The sequence below is a fragment of the Berghia stephanieae genome, chromosome 3 (assembly GCF_034508935.2).
Source record: "Berghia stephanieae isolate SIO BIC M18660-M18661 chromosome 3, UCSD_Bste_1.3, whole genome shotgun sequence".
Lineage (NCBI taxonomy): Eukaryota > Metazoa > Mollusca > Gastropoda > Nudibranchia > Aeolidiidae > Berghia > Berghia stephanieae.
The window spans coordinates 91,556,995-91,572,232 of record NC_088362.1 but is presented as its reverse complement, the minus strand read 5'-3'; the positions used below and the strand labels follow the sequence as shown (position 1 = coordinate 91,572,232).

General features: G+C 35.2%; 1 protein-coding gene across 3 annotated transcripts; it reads right to left on the bottom strand.

The window, feature by feature from the left end:
• Window positions 1–3,526: 3,526 nt before the first annotated feature.
• On the bottom strand, window positions 3,527–15,167 carry LOC144968818 (serine/arginine-rich splicing factor 1B-like). 3 transcript variants are annotated; one of them, XR_013644655.1, is made up of 5 exons: window positions 14,869–15,167; window positions 10,469–10,671; window positions 8,401–8,573; window positions 5,123–5,743; window positions 3,527–4,673 (listed from the first exon to the last, which is right to left on the bottom strand). XR_013644655.1 is itself a non-coding variant. In XM_078907526.1 (4 exons), exons 1-4 carry the CDS (start codon window positions 15,036–15,038, stop codon window positions 5,591–5,593), a joined length of 699 nt encoding a protein of 232 aa, XP_078763652.1. In that variant the 5' UTR covers window positions 15,039–15,167; the 3' UTR covers window positions 3,527–5,590. The 3 variants fall into 3 exon arrangements, 1 of the variants encoding a protein (XP_078763652.1); XR_013644656.1 differs by having other exon boundaries at window positions 5,171–5,743; XM_078907526.1 differs by having other exon boundaries at window positions 3,527–5,743.
• Between the last annotated feature and the right edge of the window lie 71 nt (window positions 15,168–15,238).

The window sequence follows — 15,238 nt, the reverse complement described above, 5'->3', positions numbered from 1 at the left end:
CAAACGGGCTTATACCATTTTCAAATGAATCACATACCGACACATATGATTATATTAAAGTAAATAAATAAATAGATAATAGATTAGATCCACTCAATGAGAGCCATTCTTCCTGATACAAACTAAACACTTATTTTCTCTATCTTTTCCTGTAACAATCCAATTAAACTTTATGTATAGAATTGTTAATATTGTATTGGGCGTTACTATTGTCTTGACTCACTTGTTATTAATACAATTAAGTCATAAGGGACCCTAAGGCAATTCTTAATCACCCCTAGATTAAACCTGAGCCGTTTGTGGTATAGGTTGAGTGGCGCAGCTGGTAACGAGAGCCATAGCATAGCGCGCATACTAGTTCGAATCCAGACCATTGAGCTATCGGTTGGACTCGATCCCACAAAATTAACACACAACTCGCCACAGACGCCAACTATAAATTTGGCTCTCATGGATTTCATACACCACTCAGAGGAAGTTCAATGCCGAAAGAGGAATTTCCGCACACAAGAAAAGAGAATTGAGATGATATTTGGCATTGTGTTTACATATTGTATAGTCCTAAATAGATAACCGATTAGAATTATATTATTATGATATAAACACAATGCCAAATGGTATAGTAAAGCTCCAAAACCTAATGGTAGTGATTGTAGTACTGCTCTGTCATCTGCATTATTTAGGGCCGCAAATATCAGGGTGATCCGCAAATTTTGGCAAATTACCCAAAATTGCCAATTTTTTGGAAACAATTTAAAAAAAAAAAAGATGCGAAACTGAATGTCAGTTGAGGGGCAACCCGGCTTGAAATTTTTGAAGGATATTAGTATTAGGATTTTCATTTTCGGTCCAAAGAACATTCCTCTTATTCTTATGCCTCGCAGTGTATCTACATACACTGCAATTCCTGATTTTTGTCATCTTCCTCAGCATGAGTTGACCAGATGTATTGTGAGAAACTGGGGCCCAATACTGTGAGAGTCCGGTACTGGAATCATTGTTTTGTTTGTTTTACAGGGATTTACGGCGTGTGCAGCACCGAGTTCGCCAGTATACGTAAGTGTTCTTTTCCACAGTATGTGTCTGTGTGATTTTCTTACAAAAATTTATATAAAAGCTAACATCAATCCCAAATCAAAATAAACTCTGATCTTCATCATTCAAGCAATCTCTAGTGATTACAAAATTATCGAGTTATCGAGAAACTAAAACTTAATGAAATGGCCATTTAAAATTATCATAAGGCTCAGAAATTGCAATATCAAAGGAAATTGCTTTCGAAACACTCAAAGAAATGACCACAAGACCCTTAACATGTTGGTAGTATTGATGCTAGTGTCAGTGGTGGTGATGATGATGAAGCTGTGGTGGCGGTGGTGGTAGAAGTGATGTGGTGGTGGTTGTGGCCGTGACAATGCTGTGACGGCAGTTGTAGAAGTGGTGATGTCATGATGTTGATGTAAGAGATGCTGATGTACCAAATGAAGTTGTGATGGTGATATCTGCTAGCCCAGTACATCAGTTATGAGAAAGTTTTGAGATAAAATATCTGGGAGAATGGTCTTCAATTCAGTAGATGACAATTTGCAACAGTAGCAAGATATTTTCCATATATGTTATCAAATAACATCTCTCTCTCTTTTTTTTTTTTTTTGTTTTTTTTTGAGCATTCACTATTACTACTCCTACTACTACTATTACTTCTATATACTACTAATACTATTACTTTGGTCAAATGATAGGAATTTCGCAAAGTATGTAATAATCAGAGACAAGTTAAATACTCCTAAAATGGTTCTAAAAAATTCATTTTGAACCAAATACCGCTCCTAAAGCTGCCCACTTTGCAATTCAAGACTCGTACAAAATAATAGAGAAAAAAAAGATCATTATAAATTTTATAAATCAAAATAGAGTAATTTAGTTATTATAAAGGGAAATAGCCCATTTATGTTTAAGTTAATTAGCAATACAGTTTTAAATTGAAAGCTTCAAAGTCAAAGATGTTGGTTCAATTAAATTTTCACTTAGAATTTTCTATTTAATAAGTGGCAAAAGTTTAAATGTGGTCTGAGACTATTTAAAGTATAAAACAAGCTTATATGCATAATTCTATGCAAATCCTCAAAAATGTATGAGAAAAATATTGGTGAAAACAGGCATCATATAAGCAACTGAAATGATAACTATAGTATTAAATGTGATGCATCATTCATTCAGAAACACGGTCAACAGTAGGTCTACGACACGTGTATCAATGCATCAAATGTATCATTCACATCACATATCTTTTAAAGAATCGTATTAAATCCACGAAAATCGTATCCGAGTATTCGGGGTCCAAAAATCGTACTAAAATACGATTAATCGTACTGATGGTAGTGATAGTGATGATATGGTGATGGTGGTTGTAGTAGTAGTGGCAGTACCCTTGGAACAAATTTACCTCACCGGAATTTTGGCATCACTGCCCCTCAGCTAAGGACTCCAACAAGAGCCAGGACAAAACCAAGCAATCCCATTCCAAGTCAAAGACAGAACGCCGAATGGAAAACAGATACAGGGGATAGAAGAAGACGCAACCAGTGACCTCCTGTCCACCACGGGAACTCAAAGGACCCCACCCAGGAGTTATGTGTTAAGGTTGTGAATTTTTATCATTGACATTGACATGACAAGGATAGAAATAGTAAAACCACATGAAATTGTTTTTGTTATTAAGGGTTTTACGGCATTTGCAACACATTTAGGTCATATCAGCGCCAGTAAAAAGGATGAAAATTGGATAGTAAAAACACTAGATGTACAATTAAAAGGACTTGAAAAAATAAGATAAAAGGAAAATGATACAAATAGGGAACAGATGTAGATTCCAAGAGCAGACTATAAACTCAAATGTAAAATATGAAAAAATCAACAGACATAACAGAGAGATGATTTACAATGAAACAAATATCATCTCCCAAAACCATACATATTCGACTGTTCCCCTCACAGCCAGGACAAAACTAAGTAATCTCAATCCAAGACAAAGACAGAAGGCAATTAGAAAATAGATAGGGGTACAGAAGACTTAGCAAGTACCTCCTTGCCCACTATGGGAGGTCAGGAACCCCATCCCGTAAAGCCACAGGAAAGGAAGCAGCGATAGACGACTACAAGTAGCTACCTATCAATAGTCTGCTGTGCTGACCCCCATCCTTTGAAAAAAAAAATATGTGACATTTCAAAATGGTATTAGGTCGGGGTAAACTCAGTTCCATGAAAACGGTTAGAATTACAATTATTTGAGACCAAGTGGTTTTTTATAAATTACAATAATGTTGTATTCATTCAAAATTGCATAATTTTAACCCAAAAGTCAAATGACAGGATCACCTATATCCCCGACATAAAACCAAATTGCGATGGTTAATCACAAACAGGACCGACGATATAGCCAGGGTGTGAACCATGTCAAATCCATCAGCCCAGAAGCCATTTCCCCGTCCACTGCTAGAATTACAACAAAATTGACAACACATTATTAACTTTCCATCAGATTTATTCCAAAAAATGTCTGGATCATAGTGAGACGATGCAGCAATGAGAATAAAAACAATATGAAGTGAGAACATAAAAGTGTACACCCAATTTTAGTTTAGCTGACACTGTAAAATTCAAATACACGTAACTGCATTAAGTATTTTTTTTTTTTTAAAAAAAAGCTAATTAAAAAGAAACCAATAGCCTTGTTGATGGAATAGATCTGGACTATTATTCAAGTTTACCTGATAGGATCAGAAAAATAATTTTGACATTAAAACCATTAAAACATTTTAATAAAATATTGATGATTGTAAGATGGAATTTCAATGTGTTAAGACAATGACGTATACTTACCACAATACTTACAATCAGACAGGTGATCCAAATTAACTCCATCCTCCTACGCAAAAGAGAAAAGAGAGAAGTGGCCTAGAAAAGATGTCCTGCAATCAGTTTAGAGTTAATGGGAAGAGAAAGACAAGAAGATATGATCCATCCAGAAGTGAGCAATCCTACTAATATTCATTCCATCCAACCCGAGGTGAGGGAATGAGCGAAGAAAGCAATCCTTTCCCAGAAATCCAGCTCTCAAATGTATATAAAAAAAATAAAAAAATATTGTGAACTTTTTATTTACCGTTATATGATTAGAAATCACTATAACTTTTTTTTTTAATGAGACTAAATATTTCCAGTCCTTCAAGAATTGGGAGGCTTTAGTAATAGAGCAATGGAAACTTCCCTTCAATTCCTACTGATGAACCAAAATTGACCTCAAATGTCCAACATCCTAGATATAACCTTTCCACACATTCCAATCTGTAGTCCTTGACATTTCTATCACCACAATGTTATCCAAAGGACTATTTATATTTCCATAATGATTTTCCATTACTCCATCTGCTGATCCCAATTCCTAAATAGTACAGCCTCAATCCATTCCTCTTTCCATGACCTTTTGTCCTAAACTTTCTCACTCCGTCCAACGAAATGCAAAGCAGGTCCAATCAAAAAAATGAAAAAAGAAAAATTGGACTCTGCCTCCATCCCAACTCCAACAAAATCCTATATTTCCAATTCCATCCAATCCCTCTCTCCTTTCCTTTCCTTATCCATATCCAATCCTTATCCAAAAATGATTGTGACTATATGAAAAAAAAAGGGGAAGGAAAGGGGGAAAATTGATTAACAATAATGATCCAGTCAATGAGATAGACAAAATGTGATAAGAGCATAACATAAGCGCAAGACTTCTGTATGAGCAATTGAAACTATGCTGGTTTCATAATTTTATTTTTTTAAAAAACAAACATGGTGGTAAAATTCACAACAAACTGATTTTTGTTGCATTGAATGATTAAAACGGACAGAAAATGAAAATCACTTTCCAAAAAAAATAAAAAAAAAGAGATAGATATCAATCTCAGAGAATTCAGATTTTGTTCAAAATATTATACAGCAAACATTTTAAAGGTCTATATAATGATTCAATTCTAATCATCTGATCAAAAAATGCCATGTAAGAATTTGTTCCCCCAAAAATTTCTCATTGATGAAAACAATTTAAAAAATGGATCAAAACTCTGACCCTTACCCTCCCATTTAAAAAGTTTCTAATCCATCCATCCCTCAAGTAGCATACCGAAATATGCAAATTCCAACGCGGATATCCATCTCCAACAATAGCACATAGAAGACTGGATGATAGATGATTTTATCCCCTCCTCTTCATCCCTTTTAGCCCCTGTTTGCCACTGGAATCAAGTTCTTTTGGAGGCAAGAGAGGAGTCTTTTTTTCTGGAAAAAGGATAATTTGGTAACCATCAATATCAGAGAAACGGATAATGATTAATTCACAGAAATTTTAAGTTAAAAAAAAACGTTAATGATTTAAAAAATTAAACTTTAATACAATGCCATACTTTCATAATTATTGAAGCATTTCTAATCCCAAAAAAAAAAAAACAATTTGTCATTCAGTTATTACACTTAAAAATCTGACTATCAATGAAATTGGTGAAAAATGACAAATATCAAATATTCCACATGATCAGTTTGATATTTAATGGTATGGGGAACGTGAATAGGAACGGTCCCTGTTCCGGATTGGAGAATATCTTGGGCTGCCTCGTGACCGACGTGGAGTTGGACTACGACTGCCTGGAGAGAAATCTCTTGGGTTGTCTTCTTTCACACGCAAATATGCTGTCTCTCCCTACAGAGAAAAAAAAAGAATACAGAATATGATATGAACATTTTTTAAAAATTGATAAAAGTTTAATCCCCAAACAGATAAGTTGTACAGGAGCATGACACAGAGGTATGGTCTTTGCCTCATACACATACGTTAAAGTGTTCATCCTGCTTTTTAACCCATTGCTTGACAGCCCAATCTCAGGAAGTTTAATCCCAAGTACCAAGGACAGGGAGATAACTGCCGGAAAATTTACCACACATCACAAAAAAAAAAAAAATAAAAAAAAATAAAATTGTGTCATCTCTATTTGTGGGATTTTCATAATTTTATTGTATCAGATAGAGGAACAATTTATCTACATTTTGATACCAAGAAACATATTTATGTCTGGCAAATTTTACATGATGAAAAAAATAATAATAAAAAAATAATTTAAAAAGTGCCTAGAGTTGATCATTTTATTAATCAAATTTAGATACAATTGCGGAGTTTAGCAAAGTAATTGCCTTTGCAAAAGTGCACATTGCATGGTCTCAAGAACTTCTTTGTAATGTTAAGAGTTGATTCTCACGAAAAAGCGTACAATCTGACAGAAAAAGCATACAATCTTACAAAACTGAAATAAAGCATATAAATATGCTTTTTTGGCATATAGTTGGCAGTCCTGTACAGTCATTAATCATACTTCATGTAAACATAACAGAAATGAACAATATCATCGTGTTTAATTTGAAGAGGTTTCATAGATTTCTATTTTTTTCAACAAAGTTTTAAATAGCGTTAAAAAAAAAAAAAAAAAGAAAGTCCGCAGCAGGGTCGAGAACCCTTTAAAATCTAAGACTTCAGTGAATTTATCTGTCATTATATATTAAAAGTTTTACTTTAGACAGGCCTGTAAATGGTTGGTGAAAAAATTGTCAGAACTTTCTGAATACGAGAAAATAGACACAACAGGACAAAAATATAGACACAACACAGACATGACACGTCAATTGACTAGTCAAATCATGTCACTTTCCCCTACTTATTTATAACGAGGTCCTTATTTTATCGTACCAAAAAAAAAAAAATCCCGATTATTTGAGGGACCAGGTCTGAGTTAGTTGTAAAATGAAACGAAGAGAACAATTCCTATCCTTTTGAAGGATGTGTATCTTCGCTCCTGTTTGTGTTAAATGTTTACGCTGATTCTTTCGTTTGTTTGGATTAATTCTCATAGAAGAAGAAGAAGAAGAAGAAGAAGAAGAAGAAGAAAAAGAAGAAGAAGAAGAAGAAGAAGAAGAAGAAGAAGAAGAAGAAGAAAAAGAAGAAGAAAAAGAAGAAGAAGAAGAAAAAGAAGAAGAAGAAAAAGAAGAAGAAGAAGAAGAGGAGGAGGTGGAGGAGGTGGTGCGAGAGCTTTCGAAGAATATATATTTCAAAGGAAAATAATTATTTTGCATTATTTTTTTTCCGTCTCACCACATCGCGACGGAACCAATAAAATATAGAGAAAACGATATGAGAACCGGTGGCATGATAATATTATAATTATAGCTTTTGTCTTTGATGCGACAAATAAAAATTAATTTTTTTGTTGTTTTTTTTTTTTTAAGTCGGCATTTGAAACGGAATAAAATCTAATTTTTTCAAGGAACGAAATAAAAGTCTTTTATTTTCTTTTTTATTGGTTCTGTTCTTTGACGTTACGAATTTTATTTTTACTATTATCTTTTTTACAATTTTTTTTAGCACTTATAGAGCAAAATCGTACTGTCGGAAATCCGACAATAGACGGAAGATTTACAGGCCTGTTTAGACAAGTAAAGAATTTTATTGCCAACTATCCTTTTCAAATGTGCTTTTAAAGAAATTGAAGTACCTGTAACTCCTGTTGTGAGAGATTTGAGAAAATATAGTTGTTTGCAGTAAAAAGGATGCCAAAATGCCTCTGGAATCATGGCATGTCAATCTTCATTATCCTCATTGTAAACTTTTCATGCCATGAAATGCCACATTAAAATTCACTTTATTTTGTATTCATCCAATATCCCTGCTTAAATGTTAGCCAATTTTCCAATGGTTTATGACTTGCATGCATCAATACCATCACAGCCACCTGACCCATCATCATGTACTAATATCATAACCTCATGCATGCTGTATGATTTTCAGTTATTTTCCAAAGTGATCATACTTTTTTTTATTGAAAAAAGCTGCATTGTGTTTTTTTATATCTCACATTCATGGTTTCGGGAGATTTTACAGCGCTTGCACCACTTTTTGGTAATTTCATCATCACCAGTAAAATGGAAGATGAAAAAGGATCAGTTGTAGATATAAAGCTAAAAGCACCGAAGAAAAAGTAAGACAGAGAAGACGATCCAAATAGGGAATAGAAGATTCCACGATCAGTCCATCAATGTACCTATTTTAACACAACCTAAAAGGTACAAAATGCTGCTAAGTATATTATTCACAACTCAAAGCTAGAATAATAATATAATAGAAAGATGATTTAAGAGAAGAAAAAACAAAACAAGCCCTCACAAGGCCATGAGAAAAAAAAAAAAAAAGCATTCCAGAACAACATGGAAAGGTCAAACAGATGAAAGGGGGTGAGGGGGTAGAAGACACGACAAGAGTGGCCTCTCCACCCACCATGGGAGGTCAAACAAACAAACAAAAAACAAACATACCTCATGTGACCTAAATTTGGAATCATCTAGTTTTCTAACTGCATACTTCATGTCTTCTTTTCTCATGAACTCGACAACACCAGTACCATCCTTGAAGGTGTCAGCATAACAAACATCACCAGCCTCTCTCATGTGATCCTTTAAGTCCTGCCAGCTGCCACTTGGTGGAAGACCTGATTAGAGGACAAAGAAATAAAGATAATCTTTTTTTTAAAGAGAGAAAAAAAGAGATACCTGTCAGGTATTGCCTACCAACCCATGTAAATCAGAACTGCATGAGCAACAAACAAAAATTCTTTTATTGGCAGCTATAAATTGCATAATATTTCTAAATTTCATATCTAATTTATCAGTTTCAGGAAAAGACGCAACAGACATCTTTATTTAAAGAAATAAAAGAAGAAAATTCAATTGAAAGTGAAAATTTGGGTAAATAGGATATAGATTAATTTCCATTAAATGTACACCAACTTTCATATGTGACCCACTGACATGAATAGTATGATGTTGAGGTTTTCCAGTTTAAAGTTCATTGTACCCAAGGATAGCTTATTTTCAGCCTGATAATTCGATAAAAAGTGCATTGCTCCTTGCCAAGATATGATCGTTTGAATTACGTTAAAGTGTAAAAACCAAGTTTTGAGAAAATCAATTTTGTAGTTGAGGCACTCGTTTCACACACAGATGAATCAGTGGACAAAGGTAATTCCTGAAGCTAGGTGACTTGAGTCCTGTTGGGTTTGGGTTTCAGTGATGATCAGCAATATCAATTTAAAAAAGAATTTTTTGCTTTTTTAAACTATAGATAAAATATTCAACTTTTAGAAAATGTGTTTTTGTATCAATCACAAATTTAAAATACAAAGTGATCTATTCTTGTGGCCAGGGCTGGCGAGTCGGTTGTTTGAGGGTGGAGTCGGAGTCGGTTTTAGAAGTCTCGACTCCGACTCCTTACCACTTTCAGACATTGCATTTTTATATCATTCAATGTGTAATATTTTAGATACTAGATATATATAGTATCCAGGCCTATAGAATTTGAAAAAAATTACATGATGATCATTGTTTGTTTTTGTTTTTAAGGGTTTTACGGCACTTGCAACACATTAAGGTCATATCAGTGCCAGTGAAAAGGAAGAAAATGGGATTAGAATTAAAGCACAAAAGAAAAAGTAAGAGAAAGGGGACTTGGTTCAAATAGGAAACAGATGTAGATTCCAAGGGCATTCTATTAAAGTGCTTTGTCTGAGATCACCTAAAAGTCTCATCCAGACGCAAGCACAGGCCCCAACTAAGAGGAATACACTCAAATGTTTACAAATCATTATAATATAATATGTAAACTAAACATAATACAATGCATAACAGAGAGATGATTTACAAGGAAAAAAATATCATCTCCCAAAACTATAACTATACATTCGACTGTTTCCCTCTCAGCCAAGGACTCCGACAAAGTCAGGACAAAAGCAAGCAATCTCATTCCAAGACAAAGACAGAAAGCAATTGAAAAACAGATAAGAGGGGATAGAAGACATAGCAAGTACCTCCCTGCCCGCTATGGGAGGTAGGAACCCCACCCAGTGATGATCATAATGTGTTTATTCGAAATGAGCTAATCAGTCTGTAGCCAAAAAATGATGAAGAGCTTGTACTTTTAATGATGCAATATCAAATATGAAGCGGCTTGTATTGTTATAATACATATACTGGGGAAAAGCTAAAAGTAGCTGCGAGTGTTGGTTGCATATTATTACCTATTAATACTATGCTTGAGGAGTCGGAGTCGGAGTCGGTTTCAAGGCTGGAGTCGGTTTAAAAATAACCGACTCCGCCAGCCCTGCTTGTGACCATTGACGAGTGACTTCCATTTTTCGGGCAAATCGCCTATATTATACGGGTTACTGTTAAAGTCAATGATATTGACTATTGTCACTGATATCTGGCAGACATTTTGAGTTAAATGATTTTCTCTGTAATCCTGGCATAATACAGAGCTGAGGGTCACATATGTTCATTCAAGGGACATAGGTCTAGTTAAAAATGCAGGTGAAATTAATTGTTTTACCTGAAACCAGAACCCTGTGTTCCGTTCGTTTTGAGGGCGGTCCCCCTCTACCTCCGAAACCACCACCACGCATGCCTCTGCCACCAAAGCCACCACCACCTCTTCCACCAAACATGGATCCATTTCCTCTTGGAAACTCCACACGCAATGTGTAACCATCATAATTGTACCCATCCCTGCTGCTAATTGCATCTTCAGCATCTCTGCAATAAAAGATAAAGATAAAGTGACTATTCATCATCTTGATAGAAAGAAAAATCCTTCCTAGCCTTGTAATTGTACAAAGAATTCTTCAGAATCGTGAGAAGACGTAAGGATGGAGTTAACTGATTTAATTGCTTTTATTAGTGGGAAAGACAGTCTTTCAAAGACAATTTATAATTTTAAACCAACATTACAACAGAAATGGGAGACAACTTGCAAGTGCAGTGGAAGTGTATTCATATTAATCATTGTGTGATGAGAGTGCAATCACATTAAAAGACTTAAAATAATGTAAACAGTAACTAACAGTAATTATGTAGGTAGTCGCATCGCCCGTGGCTGAGCCGCTGATCGAGCCCCGATATCGATGTTACGGCTCTGGAGTGAAAATTGTGTTTACCGGTGAACATAGTTTTACTTCCATTGCCGTGGAATCGCTTCCTGTGCACTAATTTCGTCACTTCCTGTCTCATTTTAAAGAGGAGAAGCCAGCGCATCAGGCGGCGTTTTCAGATTTTTAATCCGTTCATTCTTTGTTCAGATGCCAGCTGTTTGAAAATTTGGTAAGTTTTAACTTCATTTTAAATACATTTTTCATTATATTACCTATTTTTAATTAATGTTATATTATTCGCCAACCATTTTTCTCTATTTGTGTGAATTTTGGTGGTGATTGATGCTGGCGAAAGCGTCTTTTAGTGACTTTAAATACGATGCGTGTTCATGAAGTTGGCGACGGCCAACCAGGATTGCCTCTCGATGTATCCCCGAGTCTCCTGTGTACAGTGCAGTCTGTAAACTATCGACTGCGTTTGCTTTTGTGACTTGTATAAATAATTTCAAGCTAAATAATTGCTGTAAAAAGACTGAAAATAGTCCCATCCATAATTTTAGTTTTATTTTATGAATGAATGTTGAAACTGAAATGACTTTTTAACTGGGATGATACCGGACAACTAAAAATTATGTTCCACTGATATTATTTTTTATCTTTTATTTTTGTTTGTTCTGCAGGTTAAGTGTGTTGGTTTAATTTAATGTGGTTAATTTCAATACAAATAATACAGAATAGCATGATAGAGCCAATTCAAGTATATTTCATTCATTACTTTACTCTTTACCACAACAAAAATTATTATATAACTTTTAATTTTGTTGATTTAATCATAATCGAAGTACTTTTTTTGTTTTCAGAGTCAGACGTTCATTATGACACCACATTTTCATGTTTCATTTCCTGCCTTGTATTTTTAAATATGAAATTGAAATAACAATATGAATTTGATTGTCTGCCACCTCCAACTCCCGTCGTCTGCCGCCTCGAACTCCAGTCGTCTGTCTTGTATTTTTAAATATGAGATTGAAATAACAACATGAATTTGATTGTCTGCCACCTCCAACTCCAGTCGTCTGCCTCCTCCAGCTCCAATAATCTGCCTTGTATTTTTATATATGAAATTGAAATAACAACATGAATTTGATTGTCTGCCACCTCCAACTCCCGTCGTCTGCCGCCTCTAACTCCTGTCGTCTGTCTTGTATTTTTAAATATGAGATTGAAATAACAACATGAATTTGATTGTCTGCCTCCTCCAGCTCCAATAATCTGCCTTGTATTTTTAAATATGAAATTGACATAACAACATGAATTTGATTGTCTGCCACCTCCAACTCCAGTCGTCTGCCGCCTCGAACTCCAGTCGTCTGTCTTGTATTTTTAAATATGAGATTGAAATAACAACATGAATTTGATTGTCTGCCACCTCCAACTCCAGTCGTCTGCCGTCTCGAACTCCAGTCGTCTGTCTTGTATTTTTAAATATGAGATTGAAATAACAACATGAATTTGATTGTCTGCCACCTCCAGCTCCTATAATCTGCCTTGTATTTTTGAATATATGAAATTGTAATAACAACATGAATTTGATTGTCTGCCACCTCCAACTCCCGTCGTCTGCCGCCTCCAGCTCCAATAATCTGCCTTGTATTTCTAAATATGAGATTGAAATAACAACATGAATTTGATTGTCTGCCACCTCCAACTCCCGTCATCTGCCTCCTCCAGCTCCAATAATCCGCCTTGTATTTTTAAATATGAAATTGAAATAACAACATGAATTTGATTGTCTGCCACCTCCAACTCCAGTCGTCTGCCGCCTCTAACTCCAGTCGTCTGTCTTGTATTTTTAAATATGAGACTGAAATAACGACATGAATTTGATTGTCTGCCACCTCCAACTCCCGTCGACTGCCTCCTCCAGCTCCAATAATCTGCCTTGTATTTTAAATATGAAATTGAAGTAACAACATGAATTCGATCGTCAGTCTCCCCCAACTACTTCTGTATCATTGCTTGGACTTCGATGTATTTATTCAGTATCATTACCTGGATATTGCCTGTGTCTACATTCCATGCAGCCAACAACCCAGAGTGCCTAGATTTTGTTGTCTTCTGTCTTTTGCCACATATCAGCCATCTTATGGATTTAAGCGAGTCAGTACGTGAGTACCCTTTAATCTGTTCTCTTAGTGATGTTGAATGCAAAGCAATTATCAAATTTTCTAAAGTTCATTTCAATTTTAATGTAGTTTAATAGTTAGTCATATGATACATCTCTTCGAGATGTTCAGTTTGATATATGACATGCCTATGTTGCAGAAAGTTTGCAAAGTGTCGGTATTTATCGGCTTATTGTTTGTTATTATGTAATATGTTACGTAATATTCAATTTTGCATTTTCAGGTTAAGTTTTCTCTACCACTCTTATGTAGTTCTTGTTTTTAATTTTGCATTTTTATCACTGACCATGTTTGCATATATAAAGCGGCAAGCTTGTTTCTCCCGAGTACTGTTGGTGCCCAAATGTCTTGTCCAAGGATGCAAAAACATTGGGCAGTACATTTGCAAGTTGCATTTACTGACACTTGTTCAACTTTATTTCTAGCCCTGTTCATTGTTTTTTTGTTTTTTTTTTCTTCTCTCCGAATACCAGTCATCTTTCGTCTGTTGCTCATTTGCCAATGCCAAATATTAAGTGCCTTCCCCAAGGACACAACTTTAGTGTCTAAATTCATACGTTTACGCTCCTTTCCTCTTGTTTTAACAATTTTTGTGTTCAAAATTAATCATAGCCATAGTATTGTAAGCATGCTCTGGAAGAAGACCACCCTCAAATCTGTTTTTAAAGTTATTATCCGTTCCTCGCGTCTTTTTTTTTCATTTTCTAGGGTTATGTAATTGCATGACGTTGCATAATATTGCATAATAATCATTTAATTTTTTTAAAATTTGCTTCGTCTTTCCTTTGCGATCATTTTGATATATGGTTTTATATGTATTCCACCCCAAATAACCGTGATTTTCCATTTCCCCCGCTTTTCGGTTGCTCTCTGGTCACAGTTTTAGTTTCTTTTTTCCTCTTAAATTATATTAAGTATTTTGGTCCACTTTTGCGGACTAATAATCCCGTAACTTTGGTTCTAATTGTCACATTGTCATAATTTTGGTACCATTGAAAAGTGTATTTCTTGCAGAATAGCATGAGACTATTTTGAAAACAATTGCTGCAATCTCAAATTTTCATGCAACTACCTAAATTATGTGAAAGTGTGTTATTCAAATTTTAACTCAAATTGGCGCTTCGCTTTTCCAATGGCTAATCGGCACATGTCTGTACTGTAGGCTGGAATCAGACAACCTAGGGCCTAATTCTAATAGAATAGATAGCCTGAACAGATGGTGACAGTGGCAGTGATTGGTTTTTAGTATTTTTAGTTGAAGTTGAATCAAAGATCAAGTAACTTCAGAATGATTCAGACTCAGTGCGATATCATCACGGGAGGCCTTCCGAAAGCTCCTCCTACATACCCAGTATTCTTGTTTTTGGGAGGCCTTCCGAAAGCTCCTACTACATCCCCAGAATGTTCTAGTTTTTTATGCGTCATGGCCATGGAGTGTGACAGTTCAGTTAGGTTTTGATTTTGGCTCAAGGACATTACAATTACAAGTACAAGGACCAACAAAGGACTGCTGGTGACCTGCCTTGCTCTTTGACTTTGATGAGGGCAGCTGGCAGAGGTCATTTTAGTCCATTGATAAGGATTAGTTCAAATACAGCATCATAACGGTAAATGTAACATGATATTACATCCACTGCCACTGCACTTGACAAATATTACACAAAACATTAGCTTACCTGAAATCTTCAAATTCAATGAATGCAAATGGAGGTCCCTTTCGGTTTTTCAGATCGATGAATTTGATGTTCCCATATTTATAAAACAGATCTTCGATGTCCCTTGTTCTTATGTCTGGTGGTAGATTTCCAACGTATACTCTGCTGTCTTTTGAACTGCCGGAACTCATTTTAAAATCCAAAAATGATTTACGTGACAAAGGATATAAGTTTTTACTTCAAATGCAAAATGGCCGTCTACTAACAACTAGGGTAATCAATCTCCACAAAACGAATCTTTCAACTTTCTAGCCTCGTTTGCAGTATTGCCAGGTACGTGGTACCTTTGTAAAAACTCCACCAAATTTATGCCAAAAATCCGCCAACTTTA